The sequence below is a fragment of the Tachypleus tridentatus genome, chromosome 12 (genome assembly GCF_004210375.1).
Source record: "Tachypleus tridentatus isolate NWPU-2018 chromosome 12, ASM421037v1, whole genome shotgun sequence".
Lineage (NCBI taxonomy): Eukaryota > Metazoa > Arthropoda > Merostomata > Xiphosura > Limulidae > Tachypleus > Tachypleus tridentatus.
The window spans coordinates 123721926-123736219 of record NC_134836.1 but is presented as its reverse complement, the minus strand read 5'-3'; the positions used below and the strand labels follow the sequence as shown (position 1 = coordinate 123736219).

The following is a 14294-nucleotide window of genomic DNA, read 5'->3' as shown; positions in this document are numbered from 1 at the left end:
CTTTGAGCGAGACGTTTATTGTTTGTTTGTTTTTGAATTTCGCGCAAAGCTACTCGAGGGCTATCTGCACCAGCCGTCCCTAATTAAGCAGTGTAATACTAGTCATCACCACCCACCGCCAACTCTTGGGCTACTCTTTTACCATTATAACGCCCCCACGGCTAAAAGGGCGAACATGTTTGGTGCAACAGGGATTCGAACCCGCGACCCTCGGGTTAACACGCTTGGCCATGCCGGGCCATGCCAGACGTTTAAGCTTGTTTGACTCGTAAGCTGAGGATTGCATGTTCAAATCCACACCCCACCAAACATGTTCGCTTTTTCATCGTGAGAGCGTTACAATGCGACGGTCAGTCCCACTATTCGTTGGTAAAAGAGTAGATCCATAAGTTGGCTGTGGGCGGTGGTGACTAGTTGCCTTCCATCTAGCCTTTCACTGCTAAATTAGGGATGGATATCGCAGGTAGCTCTTGTGTAGCTTTGAGCGAAATTCGAAACCAGCAAATCAACATTGGAATACTTAGAACTGACTATTTTATAATTAGGGATGGCTATCGCAGGTAGCTCTTGTGTAGCTTTGAGCGAAACTCGAAACCAGCAAATCAACATTGGAATACTTAGAACTGACTATTTTATAATTAGGGATGGCTATCGCAGGTTGCTCTTATGTAGCTTTGAGCGAAATTCGAAACCAGCAAATCAACATTGGAATACTTAGAACTGACTATTTTATAATTAGGGATGGCTATCGCAGGTAGCTCTTGTGTAGCTTTGAGCGAAATTCGAAACCAGCAAATCAACATTGGAATACTTAGAACTGACTATTTTATAATTAGGGATGGCTATCGCAGGTAGCTCTTGTGTAGCTTTGAGCGAAATTCGAAACCAGCAAATCAACATTGGAATACTTAGAACTGACTATTTTATAATTAGGGATGGCTATCGCAGGTAGCTCTTGTGTAGCTTTGAGCGAAATTCGAAACCAGCAAATCAACATTGGAATACTTAGAACTGACTATTTTATAATTAGGGATGGCTATCGCAGGTAGCTCTTATGTAGCTTTGAGCGAAATTCGAAACCAGCAAATCAACATTGGAATACTTAGAACTGACTATTTTATAATTAGGGATGGCTATCGCAGGTTGCTCTTATTTCGCTTTGAGCGAAATTCGAAACCAGTAAATCAACATTGGAATACTTAGAACTGACTATTTTATACGCGAAAGTCGAATTTTTATGAATGATGTATAAAAATATAAGTTTATTGTAAATAACAATTATATTTAAAATAGTAAAATCCTTCCCCGATTGTTCCCAGAGTTTGAAGGTAATCACGTTTATCCGGTTTTTGTCTCTCATTCAATAAACGGTTTTGTTTTTCAGCATGGATCTTGGGCTGGTTCATGTGCAAAGCTGTGTCTTATTTACAAGGAGTGTCGGTCAGCGCATCTGTCAACACACTGGTGGCGATTTCTTTGGAAAGGTGAGTTTCTCTTATTACGTTCTGTGTTCGTTCGTTAGAAGAACTTCAGAATTATTGAATAACTTCATTTCGATTGTGTTTTTACTCCTCGAGACACGGACACGAGGGCTCGTGTCACCACTTTATGTAAACATTGAGACGCTTTGTTGTAGCCATCCCGACGTAATTGGTTAATATAAACATATTGTAGAGTATACAATAGCAGAGCTGTGACTATAACACACAGCATATTGCAGTTGACTCTTTTGTTGTTCATAGAGCTTATTAACCCAACATGACACTGCGACCTTTATCTAATCAAAGAATTCCCAACTTCGTTTGCTCAATGATTTATGGATGTAGATTATTCAACGTAACTTATCAGGTTATTGGGCACCAGTAACGTTTTTTACAAAATAAACAAATATATTTACGTTTTGTGTATTGATCAACTTTGGATCATGTTTTGTGTCCTGAAAAGCTGTGTGTCACGTTTAGTTTGCACTTTGATGACCTGTGTTACATTTCGTATCTTGTTAAATAGAATCGATCTTTGGAAGAGACGACTGTCTTTTCATGTGTTTGGTAACCAATGATACACGGAAGTTTTGTTGAAGTTGGGTTTGTTAATATGACCTCAAAACTACTGTTTTGCAGCGTGATTTTACAATATCAGACAAGCTGACCGAACCTCAAGATGTTTATAGCAGGCCTACTATTAACAGCAATGGAACAAATAATATATATAATATATTATATTATTATTATTATATTATAATATATACAATATTTTTGTTCTGACCTATTTGTTTTTGGGAAGGGAAGAAGAACCAGTGAGCCTAACTCATTATGGTTTACATGTATGTTTATAGGATGACCAAACGTCACTTGTTGTGACATCTATTTAAACCTAACTCATTAGTATTTACATGTATGTTTATAGGATGACCAAATGTCCCTTGTTGTGACATCTATTTAAACCTAACTCATTATGATTTTACACATTTAACAACCAACGCTATATCCACCGCAGGGAGTCGAACCCAAACTTTTAGCATTTTAAGCCCAGAAAGTACCGACAGGGGAGGTCTAAACTTTATTTATTTGTTGTTTAAATAAAATGTACAGCCAGACAGTGGCATAGCGGTATATCTGTGAACTTTTAAATCTCCGGAAAACGGGTTTAGATATCCGTGATTGGTAAAGCACAGCTAGTTTTTCGTGTGGCTTAATAATAATACGTGATAATAATAATAACTGATAATATATTCTTCAAAAAAAGAAACGCAAAAGGGATATTTTTTTATTTTAAAAAGAAATATATGTAATAACATTACAAGCTCAGAGTATGTGATGTTACACTGATTGTCAGACCAAAATGACAATAAAAGTTGTGCACTTTGAAGACGGAGGAAAACATCAGATTTTTCGCCAAAACGCATTTGTGTCCAATAAATTTGTTTGAGAGATCTGCATGTTCTGCAAGTGCAACATGTGCAAAATCCCTATAAAAGTTACGAGTTCTCGGTTTCCATAGCTCAGTGTTAAGCCACCGACACGCAATACAGTTACGCCAAGACTGACTGACGCACAACGCAACAACGCCATTGGTCGCTTGGAAGCAGGCGAATCTCGATCAGATGTTGCCAGAGCTGTGAATGTCCACCCAAGCACCATCACAAGGCTATGGAATCGTCACCAACGACATGGATCAACTTGTGACCGTCCACGATCTGGCAGACCTCGTGTGAGCATGCCCACACAAGATCGCTACATCCGGTTACGTCACCTTCGGGATAGGACCACCACTGCGACGTCTACTGCCTCAAACATACCAGGGCTGCGTAGGATTTCCGACCAGACAGTACGCAACCGTCGACGAGATTCTTAAACCCCATGTGCAACCCATCATGGTGAACGTCAACAATGATTTTCAACATGACAACGCCCGTCCTCACACAGCCCGACTCACCACTGTCTTCTTGAGACACCACAACATCAACGTCCTACCTGGCCCTCCAGATCACCAGATTTTAAACCCCATTGAACATCTTTGGGACGAGTTGGACCGACGTCTGTGACGGCGACAACCTCAACCGCAAACTCTACCTCAGCTTGCAGCAGCTTTGCAGGCTGAGTGGACAGCCATTCCACAGGATGTGATTCGTCATCTCATCGCTTCCATGGGCAGGAGATGCCAAGCAGTTATTGATGCTCACGGGAGGCATACTCGTTATTGGCGTTAAACTTCAACTAGTGAGTGTGGACTTCGCCTTTGCAGACTTTGGATGTTCAGCAGTGAATGTGCAAAGTTTCACACATGTCATACAGAACTACCCGGAATAAATTTGTTAACAATTTGTCTCATATTTTGCCTTTTGCGTTTCTTTTATTTTGAAGAGTATATTAATTATAATAATACATGATAATAATAATACCTTATAATACATGATGATAATAATACATGATGATAATAATACATGATGAAAATAATAATAATATCTGATAATAGCAATAATACCTCATAATAATAATAACACCTGATAATAATAATAATACCTGATAATAACAATAATACCTGATAATAATAATAATGCATGATAATAATAAAAATACCTGATAATTATAATAATACATGATAATGATAATTATATGTAATAATAATAATTGATAATAATAATACTACATAATAATATTGATCTAATTCTATTACTGTTAAACACTGCATACTCATTTGTTTTATAACACAGTCACATGGGACTGACTGTAGTGTTTTATAACATAATTACATTGAACTGACTGTTGTGTTTTATAACATAATTACATTGACCTGACTGTTGTGTTTTATAACATAATCTTATTGACCTGACTGTTGTGTTTTATAACATAATTACATTGAACTGACTGTTGTGTTTTATAACATAATTACATTGAACTGACTGTTGTGTTTTATAACATAATCACATTGAACTGACTGTTGTGTTTTATAACATAATTACATTGACCTGACTGTTGTGTTTTATAACATAATCACATTGACCTGACTGTTGTGTTTTATAACATAATCACATTGAACTGACTGTTGTGTTTTATAACATAATCACATTGAACTGACTGTTGTGTTTTATAACATAATCACATTGACCTGGCTGTTGTGTTTTATAACATAATCACATTGAACTGACTGTTGTGTTTTATAACATAATTACATTGAACTGATTGTTGTGTTTTATAACATAATCACATTGAACTGACTGTTGTGTTTTATAACATAATTACATTGAACTTACTGTTGTGTTTTATAACATAATTACATTGATCTGACTGTTGTGTTTTATAACATAATTACATTGAACTGACTGTTGTGTTTTATAACATAATCACATTGACCTGACTGTTGTGTTTTATAACATAATTACATTGAACTGACTGTTGTGTTTTATAACATAATCACATTGAACTGACTGTTGTGTTTTATAACATAATTACATTGAACTGACTGTTGTGTTTTATAACATAATTACATTGAACTGACTGTTGTGTTTTATAACATAATCACATTGACCTGACTGACGTGCTTTAAAACAGTGACATTGGACTGACTGTTGTGTTGTATACATAGTCACATTGGGCTGACTGTTGTGTTTTATAACATAGTCACATTGGGCTGACTGTTGTGTTTTATAACATAATCACATTGACCTGACTGACGTGCTTTAAAACAGTGACATTGGACTGACTGTTGTGTTTTATACATAGTCACATTGGACTGACTGTTGTGTTTTGTAACATAGTCACATTGGACTGATTACTGTGTTCACAGCGAGGAATTTAACCTCGGATTTCAGCATTATCATTTCTTGTGCTTGGCACTGTGAGGTGGTTTGGTCGCTCGACTTGTAATCTAAGAATCTCTGTTTCGAAATCTCGTCAGATCAAACATGCTCACCCTTTCAGCGGTATGGGCGCTATAACGTTGTGGATAATCCCTGTATTTGTTGGTGAAAGAAAAGTCCAATAGTTCTCGAAGTGTGGTGTTGTCTAATATTGCACTGCTAGATTAGGAACGGCTAGCGCAGATAGCTTTCAAGCAGCTTTTAAAAATAAACATTTAAACTTTACATGTGGTTGGGAAAGACATGAGAAAGACATATACTAATTCTGTTGTCAGAGCTGTGACGTAGCCAATCACAATGATACGTCATCATTCTATCATGATGTAAAGTAATCAAGACGGTAGGTAATACTTTATGATATTCTATCACAGTGTTCATGAACATTATGCATGTGATACCTTTTATTGGCACGAAAGTAACACGTGTTCTCACTCACAATTCGTTTTCTCCTACAAAACACTTCTTGGTATTTGGTATAATGTTTTTACGGTTTGTGGAGGAAACTTATTGATGTTGATGAAGTATTGTTTTATTTTTGTCTAGCCCCCTACTAGTACAGCGTTAAGTCTATGGATTTACAACGCTAAAATTAGGGGTTCGATTCGTCTCGGGATTCGATTCCGTTGTGGCTTTGCTAAAAGAAAAACACAAAACACTTATTTTGTCTAATTCGTCATAATTTTATCTGGTGAACATAGTTTTATGGCTGTGTTTATTTGGTTTCTTAGTATGTTGAGTTTTTTTGTTTTTTTTTTGTGTGCTGAGACCCATGGAATGTATAGTCCAGTATGGGTGATTTTTCGGTGGATTTTTGTTTTAAATTGTGTATTGGTTAGAACCTTGTTGAGAACATATTGGTTGCCATGGAAATTTTCTTTGTGTTTCTTTCCAGCGTTTAGTGTGTTTATTCAGTGTTATGTAAAACTTAACAAATTGATTTCATTGTGTTACCTTTGCGCTTCCCATCGTTTGACTCCTGCCGATAGATGTCGTTTTGAGTAACTTGTTTCTTATTGTTTGTTTGTTTTAGAATTTCGCGCAAAGCTACTCGAGGGCTATCTGCGCTAGCCGTCCCTAATTTAGTAGTGTAAGACTAGAGGGAAAGCAGCTAGTCATTACCACCCACCGCCAACTCTTGGGCTACTCTTTTACCAACGAATAGTGGGATTGACTGTCACATTACAACGCCCCAACGGCTGAAAGGACGAGCATGTTTGGTGCGACTGGGATTCAAACCCGCCACCCTCAGATTACGAGTCGAACGCCTTAACCCACCTGGCCATGCCGGGCCCTGTTTGTTATTAAGCGCACAAATCTTAACCTGAAGATGACCTAAGAAGGTCAAAACGTTGTTCTCTCCTAGTGTTACTAGCCATACCAGCCGTTCTGAGATACAAAAGTACACAAAGTGCTATCTATGATCTGCCAATCATCGGTATCGAAACTCGGTTTCTATCAGCGTAAGTACGTAAACATGTTGTTGTTCCACTGGGGATGGGGTCGTGTATAACTGAATAACTTATTGTTACTGTTGTTAGTATAGATTAAATTACAGCAAAATTTATATTAAAAATACGGTAAAAGCTAACAGAGAGATTTAGTTTTATGTATATAATTTTTAAACTTGTGACTATGTTGTTTTAGATCTAGATGTTCTATGAAATAAGGTATTGTATATGTACTATTTATAAGTTTTTTAAAGAGAAGTCACACACTATTATTTTTATCTGATTAATTAGATTTCTAGCCATCTGCTACCCAATGAAAGGTCAGATTACCACAAGAGTCGCCAGAAAGATCGTTGCTCTAATCTGGAGTTTTTCACTGCTCATATCTTTACCCTGGGCTGTGCACTTTTCGCTTTCACCTCTCACTCCTGATTTTCCCGATATTGAGCTGTGTGTGGAGATGTGGCCCCACCCGTCTTCGGAGCTGCTGTACTTCGTCTTGGCCAACTTGGTGTTATGCTACCTTCTTCCTCTTTGTTTAATCACGGCCTGTTACGTGGGGATTTGGGTAAAGGTCTGGAGAAGACGCGTTCCGGGCGAAACGAATGTGAGCAGCGCCATCCAGCGGTCTAAACTAAAAGTAGTGAAAATGATGTTAATTGTCGTGGTAATTTTTGTACTGTCATGGTTACCCCTTTACGTAATCTTCACACGGATAAAGATCGGAGGAGACATCAAGCCAAACAGTCTAGAAGAAAATATCTTGGTCATTACAGCCCCGATTGCCCAATGGTTGGGCTCTTCCAACAGCTGTATCAACCCAGTTCTATATGCCTTTTTAAACAAGAAGTTTCGTCAAGGGTTTAAGGCCATCATAAAGAGTAAGAAATGTTGTGGAACTCTTCGATACGAAACTCCCTCCAGCATGGTTTTAACAACCCGAGCGGTGACGTTAAGGAGCACGCAGAGGTTTAATGGAACACTTTCTGTTACTGCAGTGTAGCGAATTTGCATCCTCTGGTTGATTCGAACGAACGTACAGTAAGTATCGTAAGCCAGACTCAAACGGTAGATACGAGGAGATATCTTATTTCTTCTGAATGACAAACGAATAGTTTTATGATCCTGACGTATAAACTGCTAGTGATAAATACGCTTAGCTTTCTATGACAATAGCGATATTATGTACACACAGTTTTATTAAAATAATTGAGTATATAGACTTTATTTACCAATGAACTAAGGTAAATAAAAAGAAAAACATTTATATTACTTAAAACAAAAGATGGGCTAAGCAGTTGAACCAGTATAATCTGACCTGTATAACTCGGACTTAAAAAGTTTAAACATGGAGACATTTAAAATTTCTAATTTAGCATGTTGTAACTGATGACTCTTTAAGTTAACTTTGTAACCTTAACTTTCAGTGATTTGGAAGTCTGTGCCATATTTTATTAGGTAGTACTTAACGATATATATATATGTAATATGTAGTGTGTGATGTTAGTTGTTATTCTAACTGTTTCCATATTAACGTTAATTATGCATAACAACTTTGCAAATTACGAAAATATTTGCACTAAAAGCGTGAATTTAAAAAAAAACGGTGGGATTGTAATTCGTTTTTATTTTGTAATTCGCGTTTATTTTGTAATTCGTGTTTATACTGAGGACACTTACAATTATCTAAAAGCAGAATAAATGATAAAACTTAGGACTTTGTACGAACTTTCAACACAGTTTGACTGGACATTATGTTGTACTAACTTTCAACACAGTTTGACTGGACATTATGTTGTACTAACTTTTAACACAGTTCCACTGGACATTATGTTGTAATAACTTTCAACACAGTTCCTCTGGACATTATGTTGTACTAACTTTCAACACAGTTTGACTAGACATTATGTTGTAATAACTTTCAACACAGTTCCACTGGACATTATGTTGTACTAACTTTTAACACAGTTCCACTGGACATTATGTTGTAATAACTTTCAACACAGTTCCTCTGGACATTATGTTGTACTAACTTTCAACACAGTTCCACTGGACATTATGTTGTACTAACTTTCAACACAGTTCCACTGGACATTATGTTGTACTAACTTTTAACACAGTTCCACTGGACATTATGTTGTAATAACTTTCAACACAGTTCCTCTGGACATTATGTTGTACTAACTTTCAACACAGTTTGACTGGACATTATGTTGTAATAACTTTCAACACAGTTCCACTGGACATTATGTTGTACTAACTTTTAACACAGTTCCACTGGACATTATGTTGTAATAACTTTCAACACAGTTCCTCTGGACATTATGTTGTACTAACTTTCAACACAGTTCCTCTGGACATTATGTTGTACTAACTTTCAACACAGTTCCACTGGACATTATGTTGTACTAACTTTCAACACAGTTCCACTGGACATTATGTTGTACTAACATTCAACACAATTCCACTGGACATTATGTGACTGCTGATTAATTAACTTGTTTTGACGTAGATTTAAATGTATAATCTACATGGAGACAGAGAAGCTGTTTAAATAAGTTAAGGGGTGGTTGGAATACTTTTCCATTAATGATACACAACTATTTGGTTGGTGATTCGCCATAATTAAAAACACGCGTTTTCTGCTGGGTGTTCGGAAAGTCACTGTGCAGTTTTGTCTGTTAATAAATGTACAAGTGATTTTCCGAACATCCTGTATTATTTTATTCGCAACGAATGTTAAAAATGATAAAAGTAAATAAAGAAACGAACTACTGTTGTATGTTTCGGTTGTTTATATGAATTCACCTCAATATTTGCTGAAGCAGACAGAAGTCTTCCGCCTAAGGAAGCTTACAATAACTCTTATTATTCAAACTAAACCTTACAACTTCTTTTACAGAGGTTATACAACTGTAATATGATATAGAACCTCACAACTTGTTTTACAGAGGTTATACAACTGTAATGTAATCTGGAACATCACAAGTTGTTTTACAGAGGTTATACAACTGTAATGTAATCTAGAACATCACAAGTTGTTTTACAGGGGTTATACAACTGTAATGTAATCTGGAAACAAAAGCTGTTGTTTGTTGCATTATTTCCTCTGAAACAGAAAATGTAGCGAAATGAATATTTGGAGTGTTATACAATTCTGTTGATTCGGACGTAAATAAATGTTTCATAATATAGTTGAGATTAGAGTGACATCATAAAAATAGAAACAACTGAGAAAGGATTTACAAAGTACACAGTAGGAAAATCATCTCATAACGTGCGGTCAGGTGTGTCACTATGGATATGAAAACAAGTCTTATCTCGTTTCTTACTTTACTAAGGAATTTGTCATCTTTCTTTGTGAATTTTATCAGGTCAAGTGAAGAGTTCTCAAAAATATTAATTTAAAACAGGTCAATCAATAAATTAATTTTAATTTTTGTATTAAATTAGTTAGATTATGAAACATTAAGGAGAAAAACGAATATTAGTTCGGTTATTGGGAGTTTGGTTATATTGTAGGTTCTGTTAGGATAATGTTAGGATGTTGGAGTTATTACAGATTTAAGATAACACCAGATGTTCTGTTAGGATGTTGGAGTTATTACAGATTTAAGATAACACCAAATGTTCTGTTAGAATGTTGGAGTTGTTACAAATTTAAGATAACACCAAATGTTCTGTTAGAATAATGTAAGAATGTTGGAGTTATTACAGATTTAAGATAACACCAAATGTTCTGTTAGGATAATGTAAGAATGTTGGAGTTGTTACAAATTTAAGATAACACCAAATGTTCTGTTAGGATAATGTAAGAATGTTGGAGTTGTTACAGATTTAAGAGAGCACCAAATGTTCTGTTAGGATAATGTAAGAATGTTGGAGTTATTACAAATTTAAGATAACACCAAATGTTCTGTTAGGATAATGTAAGAATGTTGGAGTTATTACAGATTTAAGATAACACCAAATGTTCTGTTATGATAATATTAGTAAAGTCTGAATGACAACCCCAACGTTACTTACAATAAGGGATCCAAAAGGCACCAAATGTTCTGTTGGAGGGTTAGGTAGCACCAAGTGCTCTCTTGGGTTATTGTCAGTATCTTTATGTTCACAAGTGCTCTATTAGGTTATTGTCAGTATCTTTATGTTCACAAGTGCTCTATTAGGTTATTGTAAGTATGTTTATATTCACAAGTGCTCTATTAGGTTATTGTAAGTATGTTTATGTTCACAAGTGCTCTATTAGGTTATTGTAAGTATGTTTATGTTCACAAGTGTTCTATTAGGTTATTGTAAGTATGTTTATGTTCACAAGTGCTCTCTTCGGTTATTGTAAGTATGTTTATGTTCACAAGTGCTCTATTAGGTTATTGTAAGTATGTTTATGTTCACAAGTGTTCTATTAGGTTATTGTAAGTATGTTTATGTTCACAAGTGCTCTATTAGGTTATTGTAAGTATGTTTATGTTCACAAGTGCTCTATTAGGTTATTGTAAGTATGTTTATGTTCACAAGTGCTATGTTAGATTATTATAAGTATACGTTTGTTCAGATTGTGGACAAACAGTTTAATCAACACAGACTGTATGTTTGTCTGTTGATCTTATACATAAGACATGGAACACTCTTCAGAAGTCTTAAGCAGCGTATTTTATATAAAACGTTCACCTTTATTAGCTTGTAAACCGTTCAGTGTTAATAAGATTTTTCTTTTTTACTAGAGCATTCTCCCTGCAGAAGTTGACTGCTTTCAGTGAGTGGTGTTAATATTATTTACTCCGACGTCTCTGGTTGATAATTCACGCGCCTACCCCTCTGCAAGAGCACGTGCTAACCATAGTGCTTGTTTATAGAGGCACGAGTGTTACTTCCATGTCATCGATTCTTAGCTGGTGAGAACATCCGTCTACATTTGCTAACTCTTGGGCTTGTATACGTACGCATGCGCGCTATATCTATGTCACTGGTTCTTGACATGATATGTGTTTCTGTCATGTAATTTGCTGGTTATTTTCTACAGCTTTGATTCATTTTCTTTTGACGAGTGTGTGTCAGCACCGACAACATAAATCTTCTGTGTTATTAGGTCGTGCATATCTGTGATTAAAGCTACAAATTAACACAAACATCCAAACAAGTATTCAACGATAACATTTACTGGTAGAGGGCGTGTATGTCGGTCTACCTGTTTGAAATATGTTAATTAAGGATAGACGCATGACATACCAGTGAGATTGTTGGTCAGGTCCTCTAGTGGTCTTATTAAATATAATAACCGAAGTTTGTAATGTTTAGCCATAACTTTTCTGTTGTCTTCTTTCTGTAAAACAACATTAAAGTTGTTTAATCTTTAAAGTTGTAACGTTTTCAGTTCTTATTTTATGAATGAAATATCGTGACGTGGGATGTTTGTTGTCTGTACAGAATATTGAAATAAAGGTGAAGAAATCAACCCGTTGTCATGACTTCGGTTTCTGTCGTCATTAGTATTATTGGTTTACAACCTGGTTGAAACCTATCAACTTAAAAGAGTCTATAAACATTGGGCATAGAAAAGAAAATTGAAAAAACAAAAATGAAACCTCAATATATCAGCACATATGTCTACGTTACAAGAGATATAACACTGGGAAGAACTTTATTGACCACCATACCAGTTGATGTAGTTAAACATCTATAGGAAACATCCATTTTATCTAAAATTTAAGTTCGGACAAAACAATGGCCAATAATGTTATAAGTACGTCACAAGTTAGAACGATGGTAAAACACCATAATTCTAAAAGATCAAAGACAGTGTTTTAACTAAATCGTGTAGCGTTCCTCGCTACACGATTTAGTTAGATATGTTAGATATGCCTCACTTCAGGCATATCTAACTAAATCGTGTAACGTTCCTCACTTCAGGCATATCTAACTAAATCGTGTAACGTTCCTCACTTGAGGCATATCTATCTAAATCGTGTAGCGTTCCTTACTTCAGACATATCTAACTAAATCGTGTAACGTTCCTTACTTTAGACATATCTAACTAAATCGTGTAACGTTCCTCACTTCAGACATATCTAACTAAATCGTGTAGCGTTCCTTACTTCAGACATATCTAACTAAATCGTGTAACGTTCCTTACTTCAGACATATCTAACTAAATCGTGTAGCGTTCCTTACTTCAGACATATCTAACTAAATCGTGGAACATTCCTTACTTTAGACATATCTAACTAAATCGTGTAACGTTCCTTACTTCAGACATATCTAACTAAATCGTGTAGCGTTCCTTACTTCAGACATATCTAACATATCTTTCACAACTTCTCTCAGACATATCTTTCACAACTCCTCTCAACACTTAAATTTATTTTTAAGCCAATAGAACTAAAGCCACAATTATTTAAACACATCCAATGGTCAAATGAAGTCTAGTACCATAACTAGCCTTTGGGTTTAGATAACAATACATTTACGAGCCTAAAATGAAAATTAACGAAAATATACCAAAATTACACAAATTAATAAATTCCACATCTTAGTTAAGAACCGCTTGATCTACGTGACAAATTAGAATGTTAAAATTAAAAGCTATCTATCTTTATTAAACGGTACGAGTTTGGAACCTCAAATCAAATAATTGATATTTACGTACAAACGATTAGTAGAACAGCGAAACGTTCTATGTTATAAACACAGATTACTCACAGTTTTAATTACTTGTTAATTGGTTGTTATAAACACAGATTACACACAGTTTTAATTACTTGTTAATTGGTACAAAAGTAAAACTTAAGGAACAAAACAATAACAACTCGTTACTTAACGGTTATAAGCCAAATTAGTTTCCATGAATATAGTACTTTGTTTGATAGTTGAAACCATGGAAACAAAACTAATTACTAATTAATAAAATAGAATATTTATAGAATATCTGTAGTAATTAGTAAAAATAGAATATGTATAGAATATCTGTAGTAATAAGTAAAAATAGAATATTTATAGAATATCTGTAGAAATTAGTAAAAATAGATATTTATTGAATGTCTGATGTAATGAGTAAAATAGAATATTTATAGAATATCTGTAGAAATTAGTAAAAATAGATATTTATTGAATGTCTGATGTAATGAGCAAAATAGAATATTTATAGAATATCTGTAGAAATTAGTAAAAATAGATATTTATTGAATGTCTGATGTAATGAGTAAAATAGAATATTTATAGAATATCTGTAGAAATTAGTAAAAATAGATATTTATTGAATGTCTGATGTAATGAGTAAAATAGAATATTTATAGAATATCTGTAGTAATTAGTAAAAATAGATATTTATTGAATGTCTGATGTAATGAGTAATATAGAATATTTATAGAATATCTATAGAAATTAGTAAAAATAGATATTTATTGAATGTCTGATGTAATGAGTAAAATAGAATATTCATAGAATATCTGTAGTAATTAGTAAAAATAGATATTTATTGAATGTCT

The 14294-nt window shown here is 34.8% G+C and overlaps 1 protein-coding gene across 1 annotated transcript; it reads left to right on the top strand.

The window, feature by feature from the left end:
• Positions 1 to 1390: 1390 nt before the first annotated feature.
• Positions 1391 to 12197, top strand: LOC143233184 (neuropeptide SIFamide receptor-like). Its single transcript, XM_076469149.1, has 3 exons — positions 1391 to 1484; positions 7099 to 7848; positions 11535 to 12197. The coding sequence occupies exons 1-2, from the start codon at positions 1405 to 1407 to the stop codon at positions 7808 to 7810; spliced, it is 792 nt and encodes a 263-aa protein (XP_076325264.1). The 5' UTR covers positions 1391 to 1404; the 3' UTR covers positions 7811 to 7848; positions 11535 to 12197.
• Positions 12198 to 14294: the final 2097 nt, after the last annotated feature.

What these genes read in the sequence shown, in the direction of transcription:
- LOC143233184 (XM_076469149.1), top strand. Translation starts at nt 1,405, where the DNA reads ATGTGCAAAGCTGTGTCTTATTTACAAGGAGTGTCGGTCAGCGCATCT. An exon ending in GTGGCGATTTCTTTGGAAAG is followed by an intron (nt 1,485 to 7,098) that starts GTGAGTTTCTCT and finishes CTGATTAATTAG; the next exon opens with ATTTCTAGCCATCTGCTACC.